The sequence below is a fragment of the Muscardinus avellanarius genome (assembly GCF_963383645.1).
Source record: "Muscardinus avellanarius genome assembly, chromosome: 10".
In the NCBI taxonomy this organism is placed as follows: Eukaryota; Metazoa; Chordata; class Mammalia; order Rodentia; family Gliridae; genus Muscardinus; species Muscardinus avellanarius.
The window spans coordinates 110882802-110908801 of NC_137796.1; the positions used below are offsets into that span (position 1 = coordinate 110882802).

The 26000-nt window shown below is 49.5% G+C and overlaps 1 protein-coding gene across 1 annotated transcript; it reads left to right on the forward strand.

Moving 5' to 3' along the window:
* Positions 1-11331: 11331 nt before the first annotated feature.
* On the forward strand, positions 11332-25856 carry MEFV (MEFV innate immunity regulator, pyrin; the record flags this gene model as incomplete). The annotated part of the gene is made up of 7 exons (XM_080703978.1): positions 11332-11643; positions 14038-14829; positions 16622-16968; positions 18188-18283; positions 21596-21826; positions 24484-24613; positions 25237-25856. The coding sequence occupies exons 1-7, from the start codon at positions 11367-11369 to the stop codon at positions 25854-25856; spliced, it is 2493 nt and encodes an 830-aa protein (XP_080560104.1). The 5' UTR covers positions 11332-11366.
* Positions 25857-26000: the final 144 nt, after the last annotated feature.

Consider the following 26000-nt stretch of genomic DNA (forward strand, 5'->3'; position numbering starts at 1 on the left):
TGGACGGTGGCTCGTTGTCTGGCGGTCTGTCTCTCTGGCGGCGGATCAGAGCGCGGCTTGGGGGCTTGCGGGTCGCTGCTGGGAACCCAGTCTGGGTTTAGGGTGACTGGATGACCCAGCGGAGTGTTCCAACCTCAAGACTTGATTTTAAACACTTACTCGCAGACTTGGTGCCTGGCCACTAGTAGCTCGGATCCTTGGGTGCCTGCACCATGCTCGGCGTGGGCTGGGCAGGTAGGCAAGTATAGGCCCATTTCAGAAAAACCTGTTGAGAGCTGAGCGTGGGGGTGCACGCTGGTAATCCCAGCATTCGGGAGGCTGAGACGGATCGCTCATCTTAGTGAGGCCCTTTGCAACTCAGTGAGACCCTGTTTCAAAATAAAGAATTAAAAAATAGGGCTGGGGGTATAGCTCAGAGGTCGAATGCCCCTGGGTTCAATCTTCAGACCCGCAAAGAAATAATAAAATAAAAAGACTAAATAATAGTGCTGGGAGTGTAGCTCTGAGATACAATGCCCCTGGGTTCCAGCTCTGGTATCGCAAATAATAATAATAACAATAATAATAATAATAATTAATAAATAAAAAAGGAAAACCTGTTGAGGCTTGTGACTCGAGTCCACTATTTTTTATGGATTTTTTGGCGGTAGGGCTACACTCCAGCCCTATTTTTTATTCTTTATTTCTGAAACAAAGTCTCACTGAGTTGCAAAGGGCCTAAGTAGCTGAGACTGTGAACCGCGATCCTCCTGTCTTAACCTCTCAAATGCTGGGATTACAAGCGTGCGCCACCACGCCCGGCTTTTTTTTTTTTTTAATGGATTTTTTTTTTTTTTTTTTTTTTTTTTTTGGTGGTACTGGGGTTCCTGGAAGCCCTTCTATCTCCGGGCTACACTCCCAGACCTATTTTTACATTTTTATTTGGAAACAGGGTCTCCTAAGCCAGCGCGCGCGGCTAGCTTCGAACCTGCGCGATCCTCCTGTCTCTGCCTCCCAAGCGCGGGGATTACAAGCGTGCCCACCACGCCCGGCTGGATTTTTAATTTTGACGTTTTTAGACATTTTCCTGTTTCAAGTGACTATTATATAGAGTCTAACTCAGAAATCACTTCTTCCTGGCATTTACTGTGTGGTCCCAGGTAACTTATCTCAACAAGCCTGAAACTTCACGCTTCTGTTCCAAGAGAGTAACATTATTACATCCACCTCATGAATGGATTTGGCTCAACAGCCGAATTATGGCACCACCTTAGGTATCTGTCAGCAGATAAGCAGATAAAGAAAATGTGGCAATACATACACAATGGGGATTTACTCGACCATAGGAAGAAGAAAATTGTGTCACTTGCAGGAAAACAGATGAAACTGTAGAGATCCTACTAAGTGAGATAAGCCAGGCTCAGAAAACAGCGCATGTTTTCACTTACATGTGGAAACTAGAGAGAAAAAAAAGGATAGAAAAGGGACCTCATAAGCCGGGGGTGGTGGTACACGCTTGTAATCCCAGTACTTGAGAGGCTGAGACAGGAGGCCTGCAGGTTAGTGAGGCTCTGAGCAACTTAGTGAGACCCTGTTTCCAAATAAAATATAAAATTGGTCAGTAGGTAGAAGGCCTCTGGGTTCCATCCCAGTACCACCAAAAAAAAAAAAAAAAAAATCTCATGAAAATTAGGAAAGAGACCAGTAGAGTCATAGAAAGGACTCTGGGAGGGAGAAGAGGAGGGACAGGAAAGGTACCCAGAAGGAAAGAGGTAAGATGGAGTTATGTTCATATATGAAGGTATCACAGTGACGCTCACTTTCATCGGACAATTACAGTGCACCAACTAAAACTGGAGAGAGAGCGTAAAATGCATCACAGGCTGGGTGAGTTGCAGTGGTAGTTGCACATGCTATGTGTGTTTGTAGCACTGAGATCTGAGCCCAAGGCATTCTACCTCAGAGCTACGTCTCCAGCCCTTTTTTATTTTCATCTACATTGGCTGATCCTCAGGCCTCAACTTCCCAAGTACCAGCTACAGCCATCCACCACCACACCTGGCTTGTAGTTGTGTGTGTGTGTGTGTGTGTGTGTGTGTGTGTGTGTGTGTGTATATATATATATATTTTTTTTTTTTTTTTGCAGGTCTGGGGACGGAACCCAGGGGCATTCGACTTCCAAGCTACACCCTCTGCCCTATTTTTTATTCTCTGTTTTGAAACAGGGTCTCACTAAGTTGCTGAGGGCCTCACTAAGTAGCTGAGGCTATCCCTGAACCGCAATCCTCCAGTCTCAGCCTCCTGAATGCTGGGATTACAAGCATACGCCACCATGCCCGGCTTATTCTTTTTTTGGTGGTACTGGGGTGGAACCCAGAGGCTTTCTACCTCCGGGCTATCCTCCCAGACCTTTTTTTTTTTTTTTTTTTTTTTTTTTTTTTTTTTTTTTTTTTTTAATTTGGAAATAGGGTCTCACTAAGTTGCTGAGAGCCTAAGTAGCTGAGGCTGGCTTCCAACCTGTGCGATCCTCCGGTCTCAGCCTCCCAAGCGCGGGGATTACAAGCGTGCGCCACCACACCCGGCTCCCGGCTAATTCTTTATTTTTGAAACAGGATCTCAAGCCAGGCGTGGCGCACGCTTGTAATCCCCGCGCTTGGGAGGCTGAGACCGGAGGATCGCACAGGTTAGAAGCCAGCCTCAGCTACTTAGTGAGGCTCTCAGCAACTCAGTGAGACCCTGTTTCCAAATAAAATATAAAAAAAGGTCTGGGAGTATAGCCCGGAGGTAGAAAGCCTCTGGGTTCCACCCCCAGTACCACCACCAAAAAAAGAAAAAAGAAAGGATCTCACTGAATTGCAAAGGGCCTAAGTAGCTGAGGCTGTCTGAACTGCAATCCTCCGGTCTCCCCCTCCCAAATGCTGGGATTACAAGCTTGTGCCGCCACGCCCGGCTCTAGTTGTATTTGGACAGCCTGTCCAGGATTTGGCTGTAGTGAGTGGCCTATGTATTTACTTTACTCTAGACCCTTATCCACCCCTCACCTGAGAGGTTCAAGGCCACCATTGTGTTTTAGCCTTTTATTTTTTGACACTGGGGGCTGGCCTTAAACCTAGGATCCTCCTGTCTCATCCTCCCAGGTATTGGAATTACAGGCATGTGCCACCATGCCTGGCTTGTTTCAGCCATTTCAATACAGATGTTTGGGTATATCAAAGGATGTTTGTTAGTTGGTACTAGAGATTGAACCCAGGGGCATTCTACCTGTGAGCTACACTCCCAACCCCCTATTTATTTTATTATTTTATTTTTTATGGTGCTAGGGATTGAACACAGGGGCATGCTACCTCTGAGCTACATTTCCAGCCCTATTTTAATTTTTATTTGGAAACAAGGTTTTATTAAATTGTTGGGGCTAGCTTTGAACCTGTGATCCTCCTGTCTCAGCCTCCTGAGTACTGGGATTACAGGTGTGAGCCACCGTACCTGGCCCTATTTAATTTCTTATTTTGAAACAGGGTCTCACTAAATAGCAGAAGGCCTTGCTATAAATTGTTGGGGCTGGCCGCAAACCTGCGATCCCCCGTCTCAGTCTCCCAAGTACTAGCATTACAGGCATGTGCTACCACACCCAGCTCATAGTATATTTGATTTCTTTCTTCTTTCTTTCAGTGTTTAGGGATCAAACCCAGGGTTTTGCCCATGCTAGGTTTATATTAACTTTTTTTTTTTTTCTGTACCAGAGATGGAACTCGGGAGCATTGTACCTCTGAGCTACACCCCCAGCCTTATTTTTTAGTCTTTTTTAAATTTTTTTATTTTATTTATTTATTTATTTACTTACTTACTTATTTGCAGGTTTGGGGATGGAAACCAGGGGCATTTGACCTCTGAGCTACACCCCCAACCCTATTTTTTTATTTTGAAACAGGGTCTCACTAAGTTGCTGAGGGCCTCACTAAGTAGCTGAGGCTGTCCGAAACCGTGATCCTCCAGTCTCAGCCTCCCGAATGCTGGGATTACAAGCACACATCCCCACACCCGGCTACTGTTTTTATTTTTGAAACAGGGTCTCATTGAGTTGTGAAGGGCTTTGCTAAGTAGCTGAGGCTGGCCGTGAACCATGATCCTCCAGTCTCAGACTCCCAGCCTCCCGAATGCTGGGATTACGAGTATGCACCACCACACCTGGCTGTATATTAACTTTTTTTTTTTCTGTACTGAGAATGGAACCCATGGGCATTCTACCTTCGAGCTACAACCCCCAGCTCTATTTTTTATTCTTTATTTTGAAACAGGGTCTCACTGAGTTACAGAGAGCCTCACAAAGTGGCTGAGACTGGCTGTGAACCCAGATCCTCCTGTCTCAGCCTCCTGAATGCTGGGATTACAAGCATGTACCATCACACCCAGCTATATATTGACTTTTGTGTGTATGTTTGGCAGTGGGGATTGAACCCAGGGGCATTCTAACTCTGAGCTACACCTCCAGCCCTATTTTATTTTTTATCTTGAAACAGGTTCTCACTAAGTTGATGAGATTCTCACTGCCTGCTAAGGCTATCCTCAAACCTGTAATAATGTCTCAGCCTCCCAAGTGTGGGGTTACAAGCATATGCCACCATGCCTAACTAGTGTTTTGATTTTTGATGAAATAGGTCTGGGAGTATACCCCAGAGGTAGGAAGCCTCTGGGTTCCACCCCCTCCCCTACCACCAAAATAAATTAAATAAATAAATAAATATACTGAGCTGGGCATGGTGGCGCATGCTTGTAATCCCAGTACCTGAGAGGCTGAGACAGGAGGATTGCAAGTTCAAGGCCAGCCTCAACTACTTAGGCCCTCTGCAATTTATTGAGACACTTTCAAAATAAAGAATATGAGCTGGAGATTTGTAATCCCAGCATTTGGGAAGCTGAGACACAGTTTGCAGACAGCCTCCTACAGTGTAGTGAGGTGCTCCGCAGCTCAGTGAGACCCTGTTTCAAAATAAAGTATAAGATCTGGGCATGGTGCTGTATTCTTATAATTCCAGCATTTGGGAGGCTGAGACAAGAGGATCGTACAGGTTCAAAGCCAGCCTCAGCTACTTAGTGAGGCCCTTTGCAACTCTGAGATCCTGTTTCAACATAAAGAATAAAAAATAGGGCTGGAAGTGTCAGGTGTTATTCTCTCAATAACAGATGTGCCCTTCCTTCCTTCCTTCTTTCCTTAGTAGTACCATAGATTGAACCAGGGGCATTTACCTCCAAACTACATCCCCAAGCTCTATTTTTTTATTCTTTATTTTGAAACAACTAAGTTGAAGAGGGCCTCACTAAGTAGCTGAGGCTGACTGTGAACCTGTGATCCTCCTGTCCCAGCCACCATGCCTGGCTCAGATGTGTTATATATTTTTAAAATTTCTTTAATTTTTTTCATGATATACTGGGGATGGAACCCAAGGGATTTCTACCTCCGAGCTATACCCCCCAGCCCTATTTTTATTCTTTATTTTGAAACAGGGTCTCACTGAGTTCCAAAGGGCCTCACTCAGTAGTAGCTAAGGCTGGCCACGAACCACAATCCTCCTGTCTCAGCCTCTCCAGTACTGGGATTATAAGCATGAGCCACCATACCCAGCTTCAGATGTGAGATATATATATATATATATATATATATATATATATATATATATATGTATATGTATATATGTATATATATACACACACACATACACACATATACATATATATATATACACATACACACATATACATATATATATATATATTTTATTTATTTTTTTTTTTTTGGTGATACTGGGTGTGGAACCCAGGGGCTTTTCTACCTCTGGGCTATACTCCCAGACCTATTTTATACTTTATTTGGAAACAGGGTCTCACTAAGTTGCTGAGAGCCTAAGTAGCTGAGGCTGGCTTCGAACCTGTGTGATCCTCCAGTCTCAGCCTCCCAAGCGTGGGGATTACATACGTGCGCCACCACACCTGGCAGATGTGATATATATATATATATATATATTTTTTTTTTTTTTTGGTGGTACTGGGGTTCCTGGAAGCCCTTCTATCTCCGGGCTACACTCCCAGACCTATTTTTACATTTTTATTTGGAAACAGGGTCTCCTAAGCCAGCGCGCGTGGCTGGCTTCGAACCTGCGCGATCCTCCTGTCTCTGCCTCCCAAGCGCGGGGATTACAAGCGTGCGCCACCATGCCCGGCTAGATGTGTTATATTTAAATACCATAAACCAAGCTGGGCGTGGTGGCACACGCTTGTAATCCCAGCATTTAGTAGGCTGAGATAGGAGGATCATGGTTCGCGGACAGCCTCAGCTACTTAGTGAGGCCCTCCACAACGTGGTGAGACCCTGTTTCAAAATAAAGAAAAAATTGGGCAGGGGGTGTAGTTCAGAGGTCAAATGCCTCTGGGTTCCATCCCCAGACCCGCAAAATAAATAAATAAATAAATAAATAAATAAATAAATACCATAAGCCATGTGGATCAGAGTGGCATACACTTCTAGTTCTTGGGAGACTGAGACAGGAGGATTATAGGTTCATGTCCAGCCTCAGCTACTTAGTGAGTTTAGTGAGTTCCTCCTCAACTCACTGAGACCCTGTTTCAAAATAAATAATAAAAAAATAGGGCTGGGGTAGAGCTTGGAGATAGAATGCCCCTGGGCTCCATCCCCTGTACTGCAAAAAGAAAAAAAGAATAGGGCAGGGGATACGGCTCAGAGGTAGAATGTCCCAGAGGCCAATCCTCAGCTCTGCAAAAATAAATATCATAGACCTCCTTTGAGATGGTGTTTTAGGGGACAGGACAGACACTGCCTTAGAGGCTAAGCTAATTATATATGGCTTTTAAGAGCTTCTTAAGCCGGGAGTGGTGGCGCACGCTTGTAATCCCAGCATTCAGGAGGCTGAGACGGGAGGATCGCGGTTCGCGGACAGCCTCAGCTACTTAGTGAGGCCCTCTGCAACTCAGTGAGACCCGGTTTCAAAATAAAGAATAAAAAATAGGGCAGGGGCTGTAGCTCGGAGGTGAATGCCCCTGGGTTCCATCCCCAGACCCGCAACAAAACAAAAAAACAGAGCTTCTTATTATAAAAGTAGTACGATATTCATTTGAAAAAATATCCAAAATGGAGCTGAGTAATGGAGTGCTTGCCTGACCCATGTGCAAGCCTGGATTGGATCTCAGCATGACAAAAACAAATGATATAGAAATGAATTCCAGCTGGGCGTGGTGGTGCACACTTGTAATCCCAGCATTTGGGAGGCTGAAACCAGAGGATCGTGGTTCGCGGACAGCCTCAGCTACTTAGTGAGGCCCTCTACAACTTAGTGAGACCCTTTTTCAAAATAAAGAATAAAGCCGGGCGTGGTGGTGCACACTTGTAATCCCCGCACTTGGGAGGCAGAGACAGGAGGATTGCGCAGGTTTGAAGCCAGCCGCGCTAGCTTAAGAGACCCTGTTTCCAAATAAAAATATATAAAAAAGTAGGTCTGGGAGTGTAGCCCAGACGTAGAAGGGCTTCCAGGAACCCCAGTACCACCCAAAAAAAATAAATAAATAAATAAAAGTAGGGCAGGAGGTGTGGCTCGGAGGTCGAATACCCGTGGGTTCCATCCCCAAACCCGCAAAAAAAAAGAAAAAAGAAGAAAAAGAATGAATGGCACAGAAGGGGATAGGTCGGGAGTGGCACAGAGGCCAGGGCGTCGGAGCAGAGTCGTGCTTAGAAGAGCAGAGGTGGAGCCTTTAGAGCAGCAGCGCTGGATTTAGATTTATCCTGTTAACCCCAAAGAGGATCACACATCTGGTACCAGAGGACAAGAAAGAAGAGCTCATTACCACTCGACTTTCATTGTTACATCAAGCACTCAAAAGACATCACAAGGGCCAGGCGAGGTGGGGCACACTTGTAATCCCAGCATTTGGGAGGTTGAGATGGGGATTGCGGTTCATGGACAGCCTCAGTGACAGTGAGGTCCTTTGCAATTCAGTGAGACTGTTTCAAAATAAGGAATAAAAAAAATTAATAGGCTGGGGTGTAGCTCAGAGGTAGAATGTTCCTGGGTTCCATCCCCAGTACCGCAAAACTAACTAAATAAATACATCACAAGGGCTATAATCCGATTTTCAAATTCCTTTATTTTAAAAAACATCACTAGATATTTGATAAACAACCATTGTGTGCGTCTGTCTTGACCTAGTAGGACTCCCAGTGACATCAAGTCACCGCCTTGTGACTTCCAGAACTGCCCCCCTTGCAAAAAATGCCGCTGCAGTTGCAAAATAGCCTGTTTTCAGGGGAAAGCCCCACTCCGGAACTCACTCTGTCATATGTATTCAGAGAAATGCCCCGGCCGGGCAAGACAGGGTGACCACGAAACACCCCCATGTCACTGCACAACCCCGTCACATCTGCCCAGCGCAGCAGGCTTCCTGAGAGGGTTCAGATGGCAGCCTGCCAAGGTCTGCTACTGATGCTGGTCCAGCAAGACCCATTCTACACCCTTCTGGCCACACAGAAACTCACACACCTACTATCAGCACCATAAATATGCGTTTGGGCTCCCCGCTTGTTGAGGGGGCTTGTTGCATCCAGTGACATGAACGTGATGAACCAAAACGAAACCCGAGGAGCTGGAGAGTGTGAAATACACAACATGCAGACTGATTGCGCAATAGGTAAACTGTGTGTGTGTGTGTGTGTGTGTGTGTGTGTGTGTGTGTGTGTGTGTTACTGGGGATTTAACCAAGGCCATTCTACTTCCAAGCTGCACCCCCAGCCCTATTTTATTTTTACTTTTTATTTACATTTTGGTGGTACTGGGGATGGAACCCTTCTACACCCGGGCTACACTCCCAGACCTATTTTATATTTTTATTTGGAAACAGGGTCTCTTAAGCCAGCGAAGGGCTTCGAACCTGCGCGATCCTCCTGTCTCTGCCTCCCAAGCACAGGGATTACAAGCGTACGCCACCATGCCTGGCTTATTTTTATTTTGAAACAGTCTTCCTAGGTTGATGAGCGTCTCACCACTTGCTAAGGCTGTCCCCAAACCTGTGATCCTCCTGTTTCAGCCTTCCAAGCACTGGGATTACAGATGAGCACGGCTTCCAGCCCTAGTTTTTTATTCTTTATTTTGAAACAGGGTCTCACTGAGTTGCAAAGGACCTCACTAAGTAGCTGAGGCTATCTATGAACAGAATTTAGGAGGCTGAGACAGGAGGATCGTGGTTTGTGGACAGCCTCCTGTCTCAGCCTCCTAAATTCTGGGATTACAAGCATGCACCATCATTCCCAGCCCTTTTTATTTTTATTTTTTTAACAGTGCTAAGGATTGAACGAGCCAAGCACTCTACCTCTTGAGCTAAATACCTAGTCCTCACAAAACATCTTTTCTCTTTTTTTGGGGGGGCAGTTCTGAGGATTGAACCCAGGGGCATTCTATCTCTGAGCTACATCTGCAGTTCCATTTTTTCTTCTGTATTTTGAAACAGCACCTCACTAAGTAGCTGAGGCTGGCTGCGAACCTGCACCTCCGGTCTCAGTCTCCTAGGTAGTGGGATGCACCACCACGACTAGCTTGATGAATATTCTGTTTGGAATGGACTTTTAAAAAATCTTAAAATAAAAAAGAAGGCCGGGCGTGGTGGCGCACGCTTGTAATCCCTGTGCTTGGGAGGCTGAGACAGGAGGATCACACAGGTTCGAAGCCAGCCTCAGCTACTTAGTGAGGCTCTCGGCAACTTAGTGAGACCCTGTTTCCAAATAAAGTATAAAATAGGTCTGGGAGTGTAGCCTGGAGGTAGAAAGCCCCTGGGTTCCATCCCCAGTACCAGAGAGAGAGAGAGAGAGAGAGAGAGAGAGAGAAAGAAGAAGAAGAAGAAGAAGAAGAAGAAGAAGAAGAAGAAGAAGAAGAAGAAGAAGAAGGGGAGGAGGAGGAGGAGGAGGAGGAGGAGGAGGAGGAGGAGGAGGAGGAGGATATAAAGACAACTAACAGCAATGCACAATCATTGGATCCTGGGCTGAGGAAAAAATTCTATCAAAGACATCATCTGTGCAATTGGGGAAATCTAATTATGGAATGATTCTTCTAACAAGATTACCTGTCTCAGGCTGGATACAGTGGCACATGCTATAATCCCAGTTCTGTGAAGGCTGAGACAGGAGGATGGTAGGTTGAGGCCAGCCTCAAAAATTGAGCAAAATCCTCTTTCTAAATAAAATGGCTAAAGATATAGCTCAGTGGTAGGTTCAATCCCCAGTAAACACACACACACACACACACACACACACACACACACACACACACATCATCTTGGACGTGATGAATGTATTGCATTTATCTAAAATAGTATCATTGCCTCCTTAGTATTTAGGATATCTAGGGTGTTTAGAGTGATATAACGTTTTCAGTTTGTTGCCAAATATTTAAGAAAAATGGAGGGAGAAGCAGAAAATATTGTAAATTGAAAGCAACTGGATCTAGGTAAAGGATACAGACGTGTTCATTATACCATACTCTCCACTTTTCTGCAGGTTGAAAATTCTCGGAAAAAAAAGTTGGAGGGTAAAGAACAGTGCAAAAGCTCAGCTGCAGGTGGAGCGGAAGTGGCTCCCTGCACGGAATCCCGCTGGCCTTCGAGCCGCCTGTGTCTTTCCACTGCTGTATCTCCAGCAACCTGGCAAGTGCTCAGAACGTGTGTTCAGAAAAGGTGCCCCAAAGAGCCCCCCAGCTCCCAGAGAGCGAGGGCCAAGTCAGCACCGGGAACAGACCAGTCGGGCGCTGGTGGCCCGGGCGTCACGTTTCCAGGTCGGCGTGTTGCTGAACTGCATGGACAGAGGTGGCATGGGGCTCATCTCCTGGCAGCGCCTTTCCAGGCTTCATGGGCAGACTGGGCAAAGCGTGCCGGGGGCCTTCGCTGCCTGTCCCTCGCCCTGCCATTGGCCTTAGGGGATCCACAAATCCCAGCAGTGGGGAGAGAGCAGGTGGCAGGAGGTGCTGACCTTCAGTACGGCTCTCAGTCCTTACTCTTCTGCCGGCCCCGGGTCCTTGGAGCAAGACTGGACTCCAATCCCAGGGCCTCCCGGACAGGCTGCTGCGGCGACTGTGGAGGCTGCGGGCTGGCAAGGAGAAGCCCTCCCTGCAGGGAGAGCCTCTGCATCTGTGAGCAGACATGGCAGCAGCGTGGACACTGGACACACCTACGCCCTTCATTTTAGTTCCCACAAAAGCGTGTAACATTTCCTGTTTGGGCTTTGGTTGTTTTTTTTTTTTTTCTTCCCGTTATTTCACAAGCTGCCTCTCAGGTCCCAAGTCAGAGGACTTCTTCTGCCAGAAGCCAGGCAGCTGCTTCAGTCTCTCCTGGCCGGCACCATGGCCAAGACTCTCAGTGACCATCTGCTGAGTGCCCTGGAGGAGCTGGTGCCCTACGACTTTGAGAAGTTCAAGTTCAAGCTGCAGAACACCAGCCTGGAGAAGGAGCTCCCCCGCATCCCCCGGGGCCACCTCCAGATGGCCGGGCCAGTGAAGCTGGCCACGCTGATGCTCGCCCACTACGGGGAGAATCACGCCGTGCAGCTGGCCCTGCAGGTCCTGCGGGCCACCAACCAGCGCCTCCTGGCAGAGGAGCTGCACAGGGCCGCCGGCCAGGGTGAGTGGCCCAGCGCCCTCGGGCCAGGGCTGCTGCTGGCTGCAGAGGAGGAGGGAAGGCGGGCTTAGACGGCGGCTCCCGCTGAGGGAGCAGCGAGGGAGCAGCTTGGGTCAAGCACACCCTGTCCCTCTCTGGCCTCTGTATCTGGCTTAGTAAAGCTCCTTCAGGCTCCTGGTGGCTTTTTAAAAGGCTAAGATTTAGCTGGCCGTAATCCCAGCATTTGGGAGGTAGAGACCAGAGGATCGCAGTTTGTGGAAAGCCTCAGCTACTTAGCGAGGCCCTTCACAACTCATTGAGACACTGTTTCACGAAATAAAAAGAATTAAAAAAAAAAAAGGCGCCGGGCATGGTGGCGCACGCTTGTAATCCCCGCGCTTGGGAGGTAGACACAGGAGGATCGCGCAGGTTCGAAGCCAGCCGCGGGCGCTGGTTTAGGAAACCCTGTTTCCAAATAAAAATGTAAAAATAGGTCTGGGAGTGTAGCCCGGAGGTAGAAGGGCTTCCAGGAACCCCAGTACCACCAAAATAAAAAAAAAGGCTGAGGGTGTGGCTCAGAGGTAGAATGCCCATGGGTTCCATCCCCAGTACTGCAAAGAATAAAAATAATAAATAAATAAATAAATAAATAAATAAATAAATAAATGGCTGAGATTCTAGCCAGGCGTGGTGGTGCATGCCTGTAATCCCAGTCCTTGGGCAGCTAAGACAGGAGGGTCACAAATTCGTGGCCAGTCTCAGCTACTTAGCGAGGCCCTCTGCAACTTAGACCCTGTTTCGAAATAAAAAATAAAATAGGGCTGGGGTGTAACTCAGGTAGAATGCCAAGTTCAATCCCTAATACCACAAAAGAAGACTTTTTGAAATTGGGGGGGACATTTAATTCATGGTCAATTTAAAGAAATATTCTTTTGTGTTTGAACTTTTCTTCTATTTCTAGACTTTAAGACTACATTGGAAATGCTTTCCAGGTTTGTTTGTTTATTTTGCAGTATTAGGGATGGAACCCAGGGACATTCTAGGTCCAAGCTACACCCTCAGCCCTATTTGTTTTATTCTTTCTTTTCCTTTTTTTTTTTTTTTTTTTTTTTTGGTGGTACTGGGGTTCCTGGAAGCCCTTCTACCTCCGGGCTGCACCCCCAGACCTATTTTTACATTTTTTTTTTATTTGGAAACAGGGTCTCCTAAGCCAGCGCGTGTGGCTGGCTTCGAACCTGCGCGATCCTCCTGTCTCTGCCTCCCAAGTGCGGGGATTACAAGCGTGTGCCACCACGCCCGGCTTTCTTTTCCTTTTTTTTCTTTTGCAGGTCTGGGGATGGAACCCAGGGGCATTTGACCTCCGAGCTACACCCCCTGCCCTATCTTTTATTCTTTATTTTGAGACAGGGTCTCACTAAGTTGCAGAGGGCCTCACTAAGTAGCTGAGGCTGTCCATGAACTGTGATCCTCCTATCACAGCTTCCCGAATGCTGGGAGGGATTACAAGTGTGCACCCCCACACCCAGATTTATTTATTTATTTATTTATTTAGGGGTACTGGGGGTGGAACCCAGAGGCTTTCTACCTCCGGCCTACACTCCCAGACCTATTTTATATTTTATTTGAAAACAGGGTCTCTTAGGCCAGCTGAGGCTGGCTTCGAACCTGCGCCATCCCCCTCTCTCAGCTTCCCAAGCGCGGGGATTACAAACGTGCGCCACCACGCCCGGCTTTCAGAGTTTTCATTTATTAGTTTTATTATATCTTATTTAGTGTAATATCTTATTTGAAATAAGTTATTTCTCTTACTTAAAAAGTTTGAAAAGAGCCAGGTGGTGGTGCATGCTTGTAATCCCAGCATTTGGGAGGATGAGACAGGAGGATCGCAGTTTGAGGACAGCCTCAGCTACTACTTAGTGAGGCCCTTTGCAACTCAGTGAGACCCTGTTTCAAAATAAAGAATAAAAATAGTGTTGGGGTATAGCTTGGAGGTAGAATTCCTCTTGGTTTCATCCCCAGTACCTAAAAAAAAAAAAAATGTTTGAAAGGTGCTGTTTGTGAAAACATAGTAGAGCACGAGTGTGTGCTTACTTAGTGGTAATTGTCTAGAAAGAATGTCCTTTCTTCACATATATGCTAGGAATTGAAGCCAAAGGCATTCTACCTCCAAGCTGCACCCCCAGCCCTGTTTTATTTTAAAACGTCTGTGTGTCACTAGTTCCTCACTACTTGGTGAGGCTGTCCTTGAACCTGTGATCCTCCTGTCTCAGCCTCCCACCTACTGGGCTACAGGCACGTGCTCCCAGGGCAGCACTGTCTGGAATGTGCTGTGCTTTACCTTCTGTAATTTGAGAGGATCCTGTTTTTCTTCCTTCTCAGTCAACAGCTTCATGTCTTTGCATCTGGTTGTCTTTCCAGACTGTCTGGCACGAAAAAGTGTCGGTGCCACTTCCCCAGGTGCGTGTCCTGAGGAGAGCGGAGCCAAGAGCTTCAAAGTACCGGATGGCTGTGAAGGTGACCGGCAGCAGCAGGGCAGTGGTGGGCCGTCCAGCCAGCCTGAGGCGGGGAGGGGCACCCAGAAGAAGTCCCAGAGCAGACGGAGGGATCAGAAGGGCCCCGACGTCCTGGACGTGCAGGGCAAGCTGTTGGCCAGGAACATAGAGCTGCTCGCCAGGAGAAGCCCAGTCCCTGCCCAGCTGCCGGGGGGCAGGGAGAGGAAGGCAAGTGCCCCGCTCCGCAGGAATGCCAGCTCCACAGGAAGGCTCCAGGGGCTGTCCAGCGGGTCCCTGGGGAGAAGAGAACCCAAGAACTTTGAAGTCGATTTGCCTTCAGGAAAGAGGCGTCCCAGAAGCCTCGAACTCACCACTTTTTCTGGAGAAAACCCAAATCCAGAAAGTCTACTGACCTCTCTTGAGAAAATGAGAAGTGGAGATCCAGACTCAGCAGCCATCCCCAGGGGAGTAGCCACTCTGAACGGAGGGGCTACTGTGTCTCTGGAGAAGGGCTCCAGGAACCAGGAATGGTCTACGATCCTGCCAGGGGAAACCCTCGGGAATACACTTTCCAATGTACCATTGGCTAGTGAGGAAAAATCCACAGCGTCCCAGGAGAAAAATGGACTTGGGGGCCCAGAGACCCCTGAGACATTGGGAAAGAGGCCAGATGGCGTGCTCTGCAAGTTCTCAAATCCAGAAGTGCCGTCAACTTCAGGTGAGGAGGAAGCCCAGAATCCAGAAGATCTCACATTCTTAGCAATGGTGGTCTGTACAGATGTTTCCCCTGAATTTCCTTTTATCCCTACTGCTTTTATATCACTGGAATACATGTGTGTCTCCTGGGGTACCTTTGCAAATTTGGTACTGGCCATGGACCCTGAAAAATACATTTGCACACAATATCACAAGATGCCATATCAAGTTTCAGCTTGTTCTCAGACCCTCAGAAGTTGTTTAGAATCCATGGGCTTCCTGGGCCCCGGTTGAGAATCTGGAAAGACTGGATAAAGATAGCCCCTCCCCACAGATACCCCCTGGTAGGATGTCATTGTGCTGAGACACTACCATTTGCCTTTTTGGAGTGAGGAAGAGAGATCTTGACCAAAATCCTAGTTCTCTTACTGAGAAGTTAGTAATCAAGATTAGGTCTGGCTGGGCGTGGTGGAGCACCCTTGTCATCCCAGCATTCGGGAGGCTGAGACTGGAGGATCGCGGTTCGCAGACAGCCTCAGCTACTTAGTGAGGCCCTTTGCAACTCAGTGAGACCCACTTTCAAAATAAAGAATAAGGGCCGGGCGTGGTGGTGCACGCTTGTAATCCCCGCACTTGGGAGGCTGAGACAGGAGGATCACGCAGGTTTGAAGCCAGCCTCAGCTACTTAGTGAGGCTCTCAGCAACGTAGTGAGACCCTGTTTCCAAATAAAGTATAAAATAGGTCTGGGAGTATAGCCTGGAGGTAGAAAGCCTCTGGGTTCTACCCCAGTAGCACCAAAAAATTAAAATTAAAACAAAATAAAGAATAAAAAGTAGGGCAGGGTATGTAGCTTGGAGGTCGAATGCCCCTGGGTTCCATCCCCAGACCCGCAAAAAAAAAAAAAAAATAGGTCTGTTTGTGAGTCACAGGAACACCCCAAATTACAGGAGTCTAAACGAGTTTGTTCCTCTTTAGCATAAATCACATGTAGGTGGTCTGGGACAGCTTCATGGGGCCAGGAGGACCCCAGGCTCCTGCTGTTTTTCTGCTCCACAAGTTTACTGTAAAACTCATGGTCTCAGATGGTGACATCCTCATTCTAGGTAGCAAGATGGAGAAACAAAGGGGAAACCCTAGGGAAGGTTCCTAGAAGTTCTAGTAGCTGCTGCTGACATCTTATTTACATACCTTTGGTTAGAATGTGGTCAGGCTGCTCCTGCTAGCAAGGGAGGCTGAGAATCTAGGATTTAGCAGGAGGTGGGGGAAAGCAGTAATTAATTCTACCTCGAGGGAGAAGGGAAGATGGTTTTGGAGGTCTAGCTGCAGTCTCGCTTGCAGATGTGATGGGAATCCTGGATGGTGAGGGGAGCAGGGGAGCTACTTGGCTGTGAGCAGTAGCCCGTTTGCTCCTTCACTCGACACAAACGTTCCAACCGTTTACCGTGTACTCTGCCCTAACCTATAATTCCAGGGATGAATTAGATGCCACTAATTACAGCCCACCTGGGTTGGCTGTACTGGCAAAGCGGGTGTCATGCAGGCCGTCTTGCCCTCTCTTATATCACCTGCTAGGTCCACGTCCTCACAGGGGGAAGGCATGGGATCTAGCAAAGAGCCCCCAGTTGGGGTCAGGGCGATGCCTCGCCCATAGCTCTCAGCCCAGTGGCCTGTCTGCTGCCTGACTGGGCTTAAGTCAGGGCAGGACGTGCTGGGAAGCGGCCAGATCTGACCACGAGCTCAGCCTCAGGGGCTTGGGCTCTCTCGTAAACATCTTGGCTGTGTCACTCAGATTTTCCTGCTGCCCTGTCCCCAGGGAGCTCACAGGACAAGGCTGCGGTTGCCCTCTGCTGCGCCCAGGAAGGAGGCCTGCTGGGTGGTACCTGTGTGCACGATGCCAGCCACTGCCTCGCCGCTCCAGGGGCCCCTGAGGCTGCCGGCAGCCGCCCGGCCAGCTGCCCCCAGTGCCAGGCCTCGCAAGCACAGGGGTGCTCCGGGGGCCTGAGCCCCGAGCCCCTGCCGCAGTGCCAGCGCCACAGGAAGCAGGTGCAGCTGCTCTTCTGCGAGGACCATGGGGAGCCCATCTGCCTCATCTGCAGGCTGAGTCAGGAGCACCGAGGACACTGGGTGCGCCCCATCGAGGAGGCCGCCCTGGAGTACAGGGTAGGTGCTCCCTGCCCGGGACTCAGTCACGCTAGACGGTGTTCATCTTCCAGCCACTCCGGGATATGGGTGTTAGCCAGGACTGGGCTGTCGTGGCAAAAGCACAATACAAAGGAGGCCAGCGAACAGGGAACTGGCCTGTTCACGCTGCTTGGAGTCCAGGGGTCTGGCTTTGGACGTGACTGGACCCAGGGGCTCTGGGGGGTTCCTGGGACTCTCACCGCGTCTAGGCTTTGCTTGAACCCAGGGGCATTCTACTTCTGAGCTACTACACCCCAGCCTGATTTTTTATTCTTTATTTTGAAACACAGTCTCACTAAGTTACAGAGATCCGCACTGAGTAGCCGAGGCTGGCCACGAACTGCTATCCTCCTGTCTCAGCCTCCCAAGTACTGGGATGACAAGCGTGCCCCACCACGCCCGGCAGTGACAGCTTCTTTGTGTGTGTGCAGTGCTGGGGATGGAACCCAGGGGCATTTTATCTCCAAGCTACACCCCAGCATGTGTGTTTCTCTGTGGGTTTGGTACTGAGGATTGAACACAAGGGTATTCTACCTCTGAGCACACTCCCATCGTGTGTGTGTGGGGGTGGGGGCGGTACTAGGGATAGAACCCAGGGGCATTATACCTCAGAGCTACAACTCCAGCCCTATTTTTTTATTCATTATTTTGAAACAGGGTCTGACTGAGCTGCAAAGGGCCTCACCAAGTAGCTGAGGCTGGCCGTGAACCCCAATCCTCCTGTCTCAGCCTCCCAAATGCTGGGAATACAAGCAGGCGCCACCATGCCCGGCCCTAATTTATATTTTGAAACAGGGTCTCACTAAGTTGTGGAGGGCCTCACTAAGAGGCTGAGGCTGGCTGCAAACCTGTGATGCTCCTGTCTCAGCCTTCCATGTACTGGGATTATAAGCATGCGCCACCATACCTGGCTCCTATTTTATTTTTTCTTTGGAAACAGAGTTCCCCTAGGTGGCTGAGGGCCTTGCTAAATTGCTGCAGCTGGCTTCAAGCCTGCAGTCCTCCTGTCTCAGCCTTTCAAATACGAGACTACGGGTGAGCACCACCAGGCCAGCTCTTTCTCCTTCCTGAGTACCCAGCCTCATACTCTTGATTCCAGCACTTCGGCTTGGCTTCTGGAAGCAGAGTTTCCTCTCCAGGGTTGGCACCAGCTAATGATGACGAGCCCAGTGTGTCTCAAGAAGTCCTTTTTCCTCAGGAGCAAATTCAGAAGCAACTGGAGCGCCTGAAGAAGCTGAGGAACTCTGGGGAGGAGCAGAGAGCACAGGGGGACAGGGAGACAGCGAGCCTGCTGGTAAGGCCAGGGACGGCCTGCGGCCAGGCCCGTTCACATCTGCGGGAGGAGGGAGGGACCGGGAATGTGCAGGGGTCCCCGAGGGTTCTCAGGAAAGCGGATGGTCTCTCTTGGGGGTCAGGGAAGTAACGGCATCCAAGGGCAAGCTCGTCCTGACAATGGAGACCCTCTGGCAGGGAGGAGCCCCCGAGGACCCGCGCACTTCCTCATCTCACCACAAAAGGGCTTGGGGAAACTGAGGCCAGTGGCTGCCACCAAGGGATGAGACTGAAGAATAGGGAGAAAACACATTAGAATTCTAACACTCCTCTCTATTGTTTTTATAGTTGTTATTGTCTTTGTGTGGGGGGGGGGGGTACTGGGGATGAAACCTAGGGGCATTCTACCTCTGAGCTGCACCCCCAGCCCTATTTTTTAGTCCTTTTAATTTTTTTTTTTTTTTTGGTGGTACTGGGGTTCCTGGAAACCCTTCTACTTCTGGACTACACTCCCAGACCTACTTTTTATATTTTTTATTTGGAAACAGGGTCTCCTGAGCCAGCACAGCTGGCTTCGAACCTGTGTGATCCTCCTGTCTCCGCCTCCCAAGCACGGGATTACAAGAGTGCACCACCACGCCCAGCTAGTCCTTTTAATTTTGAAACAGGGTTTCACTGAGTTGCAAAGGGTCTCCCTAAATAGCTGAGGCTGCCTGCAAACTGCAATTCTCCCATATCAGCCTCCTGTATGCTGGGATTGCAAGTGTGTGCCACCGTGGCCAGCTATTATTGTCTTTTTAAATAAAAACCATATATATATACATATATATATATATATAATCTTTTAAAATAAAAACCAGCCGGGCGTGGTGGCACACGCTTGTAATCCCCGCGCTTGGGAGGCTGAGACAGGAGGATCGCACAGGTTCAAAGCCAGCCTCAGCTACTGAGTGAGGCTCTCAGCAACTTAGTGAGACCCTGTTTCCAAACAAAATATAAAAAATGGGTCTGGGAGTATACCCCAGAGGTAAAAAGCCTCTGGGTTCCACCTCCAGTGCCACCACCAAAAAAAAAAAAGAATTATAAAAAAACATATATGTATGTATGTATGTGTGTACATATATATATGTGTGTATATATACATGTGTATATGTATGTGTGTATGTATATATATATATATATATATATATATATATATATATATATATATGCCATATTGGGGATGGAACCCAGGGGCATTCTACTTCTGAGCTACACCCCTGGCCCTATTTTTTATTCTTTATTTTGAAACAGGGTCTCACTGAGTTGCAAGGGACCTCACTAAGTAGCTGAGGCTGTCTGCAAACCACGATCCTCCTGTCTCAGCCTCCCAAATGCTAGGATTACAAGTGTATGCCCAGCCACATTGATTTTTTTTAATTCAAATAAAAATATTTTCTTCAAAACCATGGTTTTAGCCAGGTATGGTGACACATGTGTGTAGTGTAATCCTAATGCTTGGGAGGCTGAAACAGCACCAAAAGGTGAGGAGAAAATTTTGATTCAAAAGAACTAAAGAGTCCTGTCCTTCTGAACCAAAAGTGACAAAAGTCTTAACCCCAGTCTATGAAGCTGAAGGGCCTCCTTGAAGGAAGGAAAGATGCCCTGAGACCATGATACATCTCTGAAGAAGCTTCCTAACCTCAGCAAGTACTGAAACTCCCAGCAACCTAGTGAGACCCTGTTTGAAAACAGAGAGAGAGAGAAAGAATGAAAGAAAAAGTGACCTCAGCTACTTAGTGAGGCCCTCTGCAACTCAGTGAGACCCTGTTTCCAAATAAAGAATAAAAACTAGGGCTGGGGGGGTATCTCAGAGGTAGAATGCCCGTGTTCCATCCCCAGTACCGCAAAAAAAAGAAAAGAAAAAAGAAGAAAAAGTAAGCTGGGCATGGTGGCGCATGCTTTTAATCCCAGCATTTGGGAGGCTGAGACAAGAGGATCACAGTTCCCAGGCGGCCTTAGCTACTACTTAGTGAGGCCCTTTGCAACTCAGCAAGACCCAGTTTCAAAATAAAGAATAAAAAATGGGGTAGCCGGGCATGGTGTGCACACTTGTAATCCCAATATTTGGAGGCTGAGACAGGAGGATCCCGGTTCGCGGACAGCCTCAGCTACTTAGTGAGGCCCTCCGCAACTTAGTGAGACCCTGTTTCAAAATAAAGGATAAACACCAGGCATGGTGGTGCACGCTTATAATCCCCGCACTTGGGAGACGGAGACAGGAGGATTGCGCAGGTTTGAAGCCAGCCTTGCTGGCTTAAGAGACCCTGTTTCCAAATAAAAAATATATAAAAATATGTCTGAGAGTGTAGCCCGGAGGTAGAAGGCTTTCCAGGAACCTCAGTACACACACACACACACACACACACACACACACACACACACACACACACAAATAAAAAATAGGGCAGGGGTAGTAGCTCAGAGGTAGAATGCCCCTGGATTCCATCCCTAGACCTACAGGGGAAAAAAAGAAAAAAAGAAAGAAAGAAAAAGGGCTGAGGGTGTAGCTCAGAGGTAGAATGCCCCTGGGTTCCATTCCCAGCACTGAGAGAGAGGGGGAGGGGACGAGAGAAGCGCCAGTGATTGAGCTCTATGCCATGGTGGTGGAAACACTTCTCCACACAAATGGGCTGCCCGCTCTATTCAGAAGCACTTCCCAGAATCTCCTTCACACCAGCACTTGGGAGTAGAGAGGGGCCACCTGGAGCACTTCGAGGTCTCACAGCCTTCTCCAGTGTAACCCCGGGGCCATCTTCACAATGGCTTTCAAGGCAGGAGGAAGGTGACCGCAGGATCTTGGTTTCCTGTGACTGTCATACACAGAATTCTCCCTGTTCTAGAGCCCATCCCTCTGAAGTCAGCCGGCTGGCAGGCGGGTTCTCTGCGAGCCAGGCTGAGGGAAGGGCCTGCCGGGCTCCCTCCTCGGTGCGGACGGCCCTCTTCTCACTGGGGTTCCGTGTCTGAAGGGCCTCACTTTGTAAGGACACCGGTCATACTGGGTTAATACATCTGTGAGGACTCCATCTCCACCTGAGACCACATTCTGAGGTATGGGGGGTGAGGGACCCAACACAGGCGTCTCAGAGGAGACACAACTGAACCCAAAATGCCAGGTTTCAGAGCACTTTCCAAGGGTAGCCCCGTTACCCCCAGTCTGTTCTGGAAAGTTCCAGACAATACTGCCCTGCTTAGAAGTCCAGGCCTCCAAGAAACTGAGGCCTGCCTCTTAACCAGGTCCAGGAGGTGGGCTTCTGGGCACTCTCTGGGCACACTTCCTGTGCTCTGTTCTCAGAAACAAACCAAAACCCAGAGGCAGAGGATCCGGGGCCAGCTGGAGCAGCTGTGTCAGCTCCTGGAGCAGCAGGAGCAGCTCTTTTTGGCCTGGCTGGAGGAGCTGGATGAGACCATTGGCCGGGTCCAAGAGACCTTCGGTACCCGCACGTCCCGGGACCTCGCCCTCCTCCATGAGCTCATCGGGCAGCTGGAGGCCAAGCAAGGCCAGCCAGAGTGGGAGCTCTTGCAGGTGAGCGCCTGGCCTGGGCACCCTGCCCACTGCGCCCAGGGAACCGGCTCTCCTGAGCCAGGGAGCAAGGCCCTCGAGGACTGGGGAGGGACTGGGCCTTGGTGACTCCCGTGCCCCAGCCCCAGGCCCTCTCAGGAGCCCAGGGTGGCCCTGGCATGGCCCAGGAGTGGTGAGCAGCGCCTGGTGCAAATCCACTGCGGGGCATGAAGGGGTTTCTGCCTGGGAGATTAGTTAGCATCCAGGAAGGGGAGGGAGCAGCTGGGATGCAGGAATCCAGGAGGAGAGGCCAGGAGTGAGCAGGCCTCTAGGAGACTGGTAACGAGGGCTTCCTTCTTTTGTCTCCTAGGACATCAGAGTCACCTTACGCAGGTACAGAGAGCCTCCGGGGTACCCCTTGGGTGTCTTGCAGATGTGCCTGGGCCTGCGACTCTGGACACTTCCTGAGGCCATCCTGGACTTATACAGGAACAACAGGAGCCCAGGCTGGAGGGAGGGCATGGGGTGGAAGACTGGGAAGAATTCACTGAGCCCTGCCTACAGAACCAAGATGGCAGCTTCCTAAGAAACGGCAGGAACGTGTCGTGCCCCAGGCAGTTCACCTTATGTAAGGTGCCCCACAGTCCTGTCTGCAGGCAAGTCTGGGGAGCTCTTGGAGCTGGGATGAGTGCACAAAGCAGGAGAGAGATGGGAGGAGGCCACATATCGGCCACTTGGGACGCTTTGTGAATCCTGGTATCTAGGCCACAGACCCACCAATTAAATCAAAATCTTGGATGGGACCCACATGTTAGAGGGTTATTATTTTTAAAGACTCTTTTGAAGCCAGGCGTGGGGATCACGTTTGTAATCCCAGCATTCGGGAGGCTGAGATGGGAGGACAGCAATTCACCAACATCCTCAACTACTTAGCGAGGCCCTTCACAACTCAATGAGACCCTGTTTCAAAAATAAAAAGGCTAGCCGAGCATGGTGGCGCACGCTTGTAATCCCAGCATTTGGGAGGGTAAGACGGGAGGATCTCAGTTCGCGGACAGCCTCAGCTACTTAGTGAGGTTCTCCGCAACTCAGTGAGACCCTGTTTCAAAATAAAGAATAAAAAATAGGGCAGGGGGTGTAGCTCGGAGGTTAAATGCCTCTGGGTTCCATCCCCAGACCTGAAAAAACAAAATAAAATAAAATAAAATAAATAAAAAGACTAGCTGGGTGTGGTGGCCCACACTTGTAATCCCAGCACTTGGGAGGCTGAGACAGGATTACACAGGTTCGAAGTCAGCCTCAGCTACTTAGTGAGGCTCTCAGCAACTTAGTGAGACCCTGTTTCCAAATAAAGTATAAAAGAGGTCTGGGAGCATAGCCCAGAGGTAGACAGCCCCTGGGATCCATGCCCAGTACCATAAAAAAAGATAATAAAAATAAATAAACTTATTGTGGTTTTTGATATTAGTTTATTTTAGTAGAACTGGAAATTGAGCCCATAGGCATTCTATCTCTGAGCTACACCCCCAGGCCTATTTTATTTTTTGTTTTTAAACAAGATCTTGCTACATTGCTAAGGCTGGTGTTGAACCAGTAATCCTCCTGTCTCAGTCCCCCAAGCACTGGGATTATAGGTGTACACCAAGCCCGGGTTTTTTTTGTTGTTGTTGTTGTTTGCTTGTTTTGTGGTACTGGGGGTGTAACCATACTCCCAGACCTATTTTATGCTTTTTTTTTTTTTTTTTTTTTTGGTGGTACTGGGGTTCCTGGAAACCCTTCTACCTCTGGGATACACTCCCAGACCTATTTTTTTTTAATGGTACTGGGGTTCCTGGAAGCCCTTCTACCTCCGGGCTACACTCCCAGACCTATTTTATATTTTTTTTAATTTGGAAACAGGGTCTCTTAAGTCTGCGAGGCTGGCTCTGAACCAATGCGATCCTCCTGTCTCCGTCTCCCAAGCGCGCGTGTGCCACCATGCCAGGCCAGACCTATTATATATATATATATATATATATTTTTTTTATTTGGAAACAGGGTCTCTTAAGCCAGCAAGGCTGGCTTTGAACTTGCATGATCCTCCTGTCTCTGCCTCCCAAACGCGGGGATTATAAGCTTGCACCACCACGCCCGGCTTATTTTATGCTTTTTATTTGGAAACAGGGCTTAACTAAGTTGCTGAGAGCCTCACTAAGTAGCTGAGGCTGGCTTCGAACATGTGCAATCCTCCTGTCTCAGTCTCCCAAGCGCGGAGATTACAAGTGCACGCCACCACACCTGGCTGTTATCAGTGGTTTTTAAAACCAGTGGATGTCAATCTGGCCAGAGTTGAGATCCAGTGTTCAGAACTCTTAAGTCCAGGGAAGAATTTTTTTTTTTTTTTTTTTTGCAGTAGCATTCTATCTCCAAGCTACACCCCCATCCCCATTGCATTTTTATTCTGAAACAGGGTCTTGCTAGATTGATGAGGCTTGCTTCTTGCTGAGGCTGTCCTCAAACCTGCAATCCTCGTATCTCAGCCTCCCAAGTACTGGGATGACGGGTGTCCTCCACCACCTGGCTCAGGGCGGTCTTTTCCTTGCACAGTCCAGGTGGGGCTGGTGTGCCCTTGGGAGACCACACTCGCTTCCAGCTCACAAGGACCCGGCCACCCCCTGGCTCCAGCCCTCTCTGCCCCACAGTCTCTTGTCTCTAGGGCCAAGGCCGTGACTGTCCCTGAACCATGGGCCACTCCTGCGGAGGTGAGAGAAAAGATCCGGCTGCTCTACCAGAAGGCCGAGTTTGTGGAGAAGAGCATGCGGCACTTCTCGGGTGAGCGCTGGGGAGAGGGGGGGCTTGCTCACCTCCGCGGGCCCCCCTCCTCCACACGCAAGGCCTTAAGCGGCTCCCGGCCATTCCGGGCCCTAACCTAGCTTCTCTCCGTTCTTCCCTCTTAGAAACGCTGTGCTCTGAGTTGAAAACGTTCAAGGGTGAGCACGTGGTGGGGTGGCGCTGCCCAGAGGTTGCTTGGGGGACCCTTGGGCAGTTGATTTCAGGATGTTGTTTAGAAGAGAGGAAAATATCTTGAACAGAGACAGGAGAAAAGCTGCACGGGGCCCGCAGCACTGCAGAGGCTTTGTAGCTGCCTCGCTGGCAAGTCAGCCACTAGCCCGGCCTCCTGGGTGGGCACGGGTCCTGGTAGACCTGGGGTCACACACGCGGAGGATGCAGGGCCCTAAGCAGCCAGCGAAGGCTTTGTCTTTTGCGTTCTGGGGCTAATGTCATCCGTTCGTTATCCTCTGAACGGGAATACTCAGGAAGCTCTCCCACCTCTTTTTTCTCTGCAGTTCCAGCGCTGACTGATGCTCAGACACAGGCCAGTAAGTGTCCAGATCAAGGCTGGTCGGGCCCGGGTCCCACCCCACAGCCTCGAAGGCACCATGTCTGTTTCCTAGAGGTGCGGAGACCCTGGGGGCCGTTGCCCTCGGGCCCCCAGCTAGGGATTCTAATTCTCTCTGCAGCTGCCGTGACCCTGGATCCAGCAACCGCTCACCCCAACCTCGTCTTCTCTGATGATATGAAGAGCGTGAAACTTGGACACAAGGCGGACCGGCTATCCACCAGCCCAGAAAGGTTCAGCGGCTGCATCATCACCCTGGGCTTGCCCAGCTTCGCCTCCGGCTGCCATTACTGGGAGGTGGAGGTTGGCGACAAGACGGCCTGGGTCCTGGGAGTGTGCAAGGCCTCGGTGAGCAGGAAGGGGAGCGCAGCCCTGTCGCCAGAGAATGGCTACTGGGTGGTGATGATGACGAAGAGAAATGAGTACCAAGCGTCCACCTTCCCTCCAACCCGCCTACAAATGAGGGAGCCCCCCAAGCGCGTGGGCATCTTCCTGGACTGGGGCACTGGAGACATCTCCTTCTACAACGTGACAGCCAGGTCCCACATCTACACTTTCTCCAACTTTTCTCCCTCGGGGCCTCTTCAGCCTCTCTTTGGCCCCGGGACACATGATGGCGGAAAGAACCTGGGTCCTTTGACCATCTGCCCGGTGGAGGGCCAGGGGCCCCAGTGAAGGCCACGCTGCCCGCCATGGCCGCGCCTGGCCTGCACCCGCAGCATGCCCTCCGCACTCACTCACAGCACCGCCAGACGCCAGCTGCTTGCTACAGGGGATATAATGAATAAAAACGCAGCTCTCGCGCTTGAGCAGCTCACC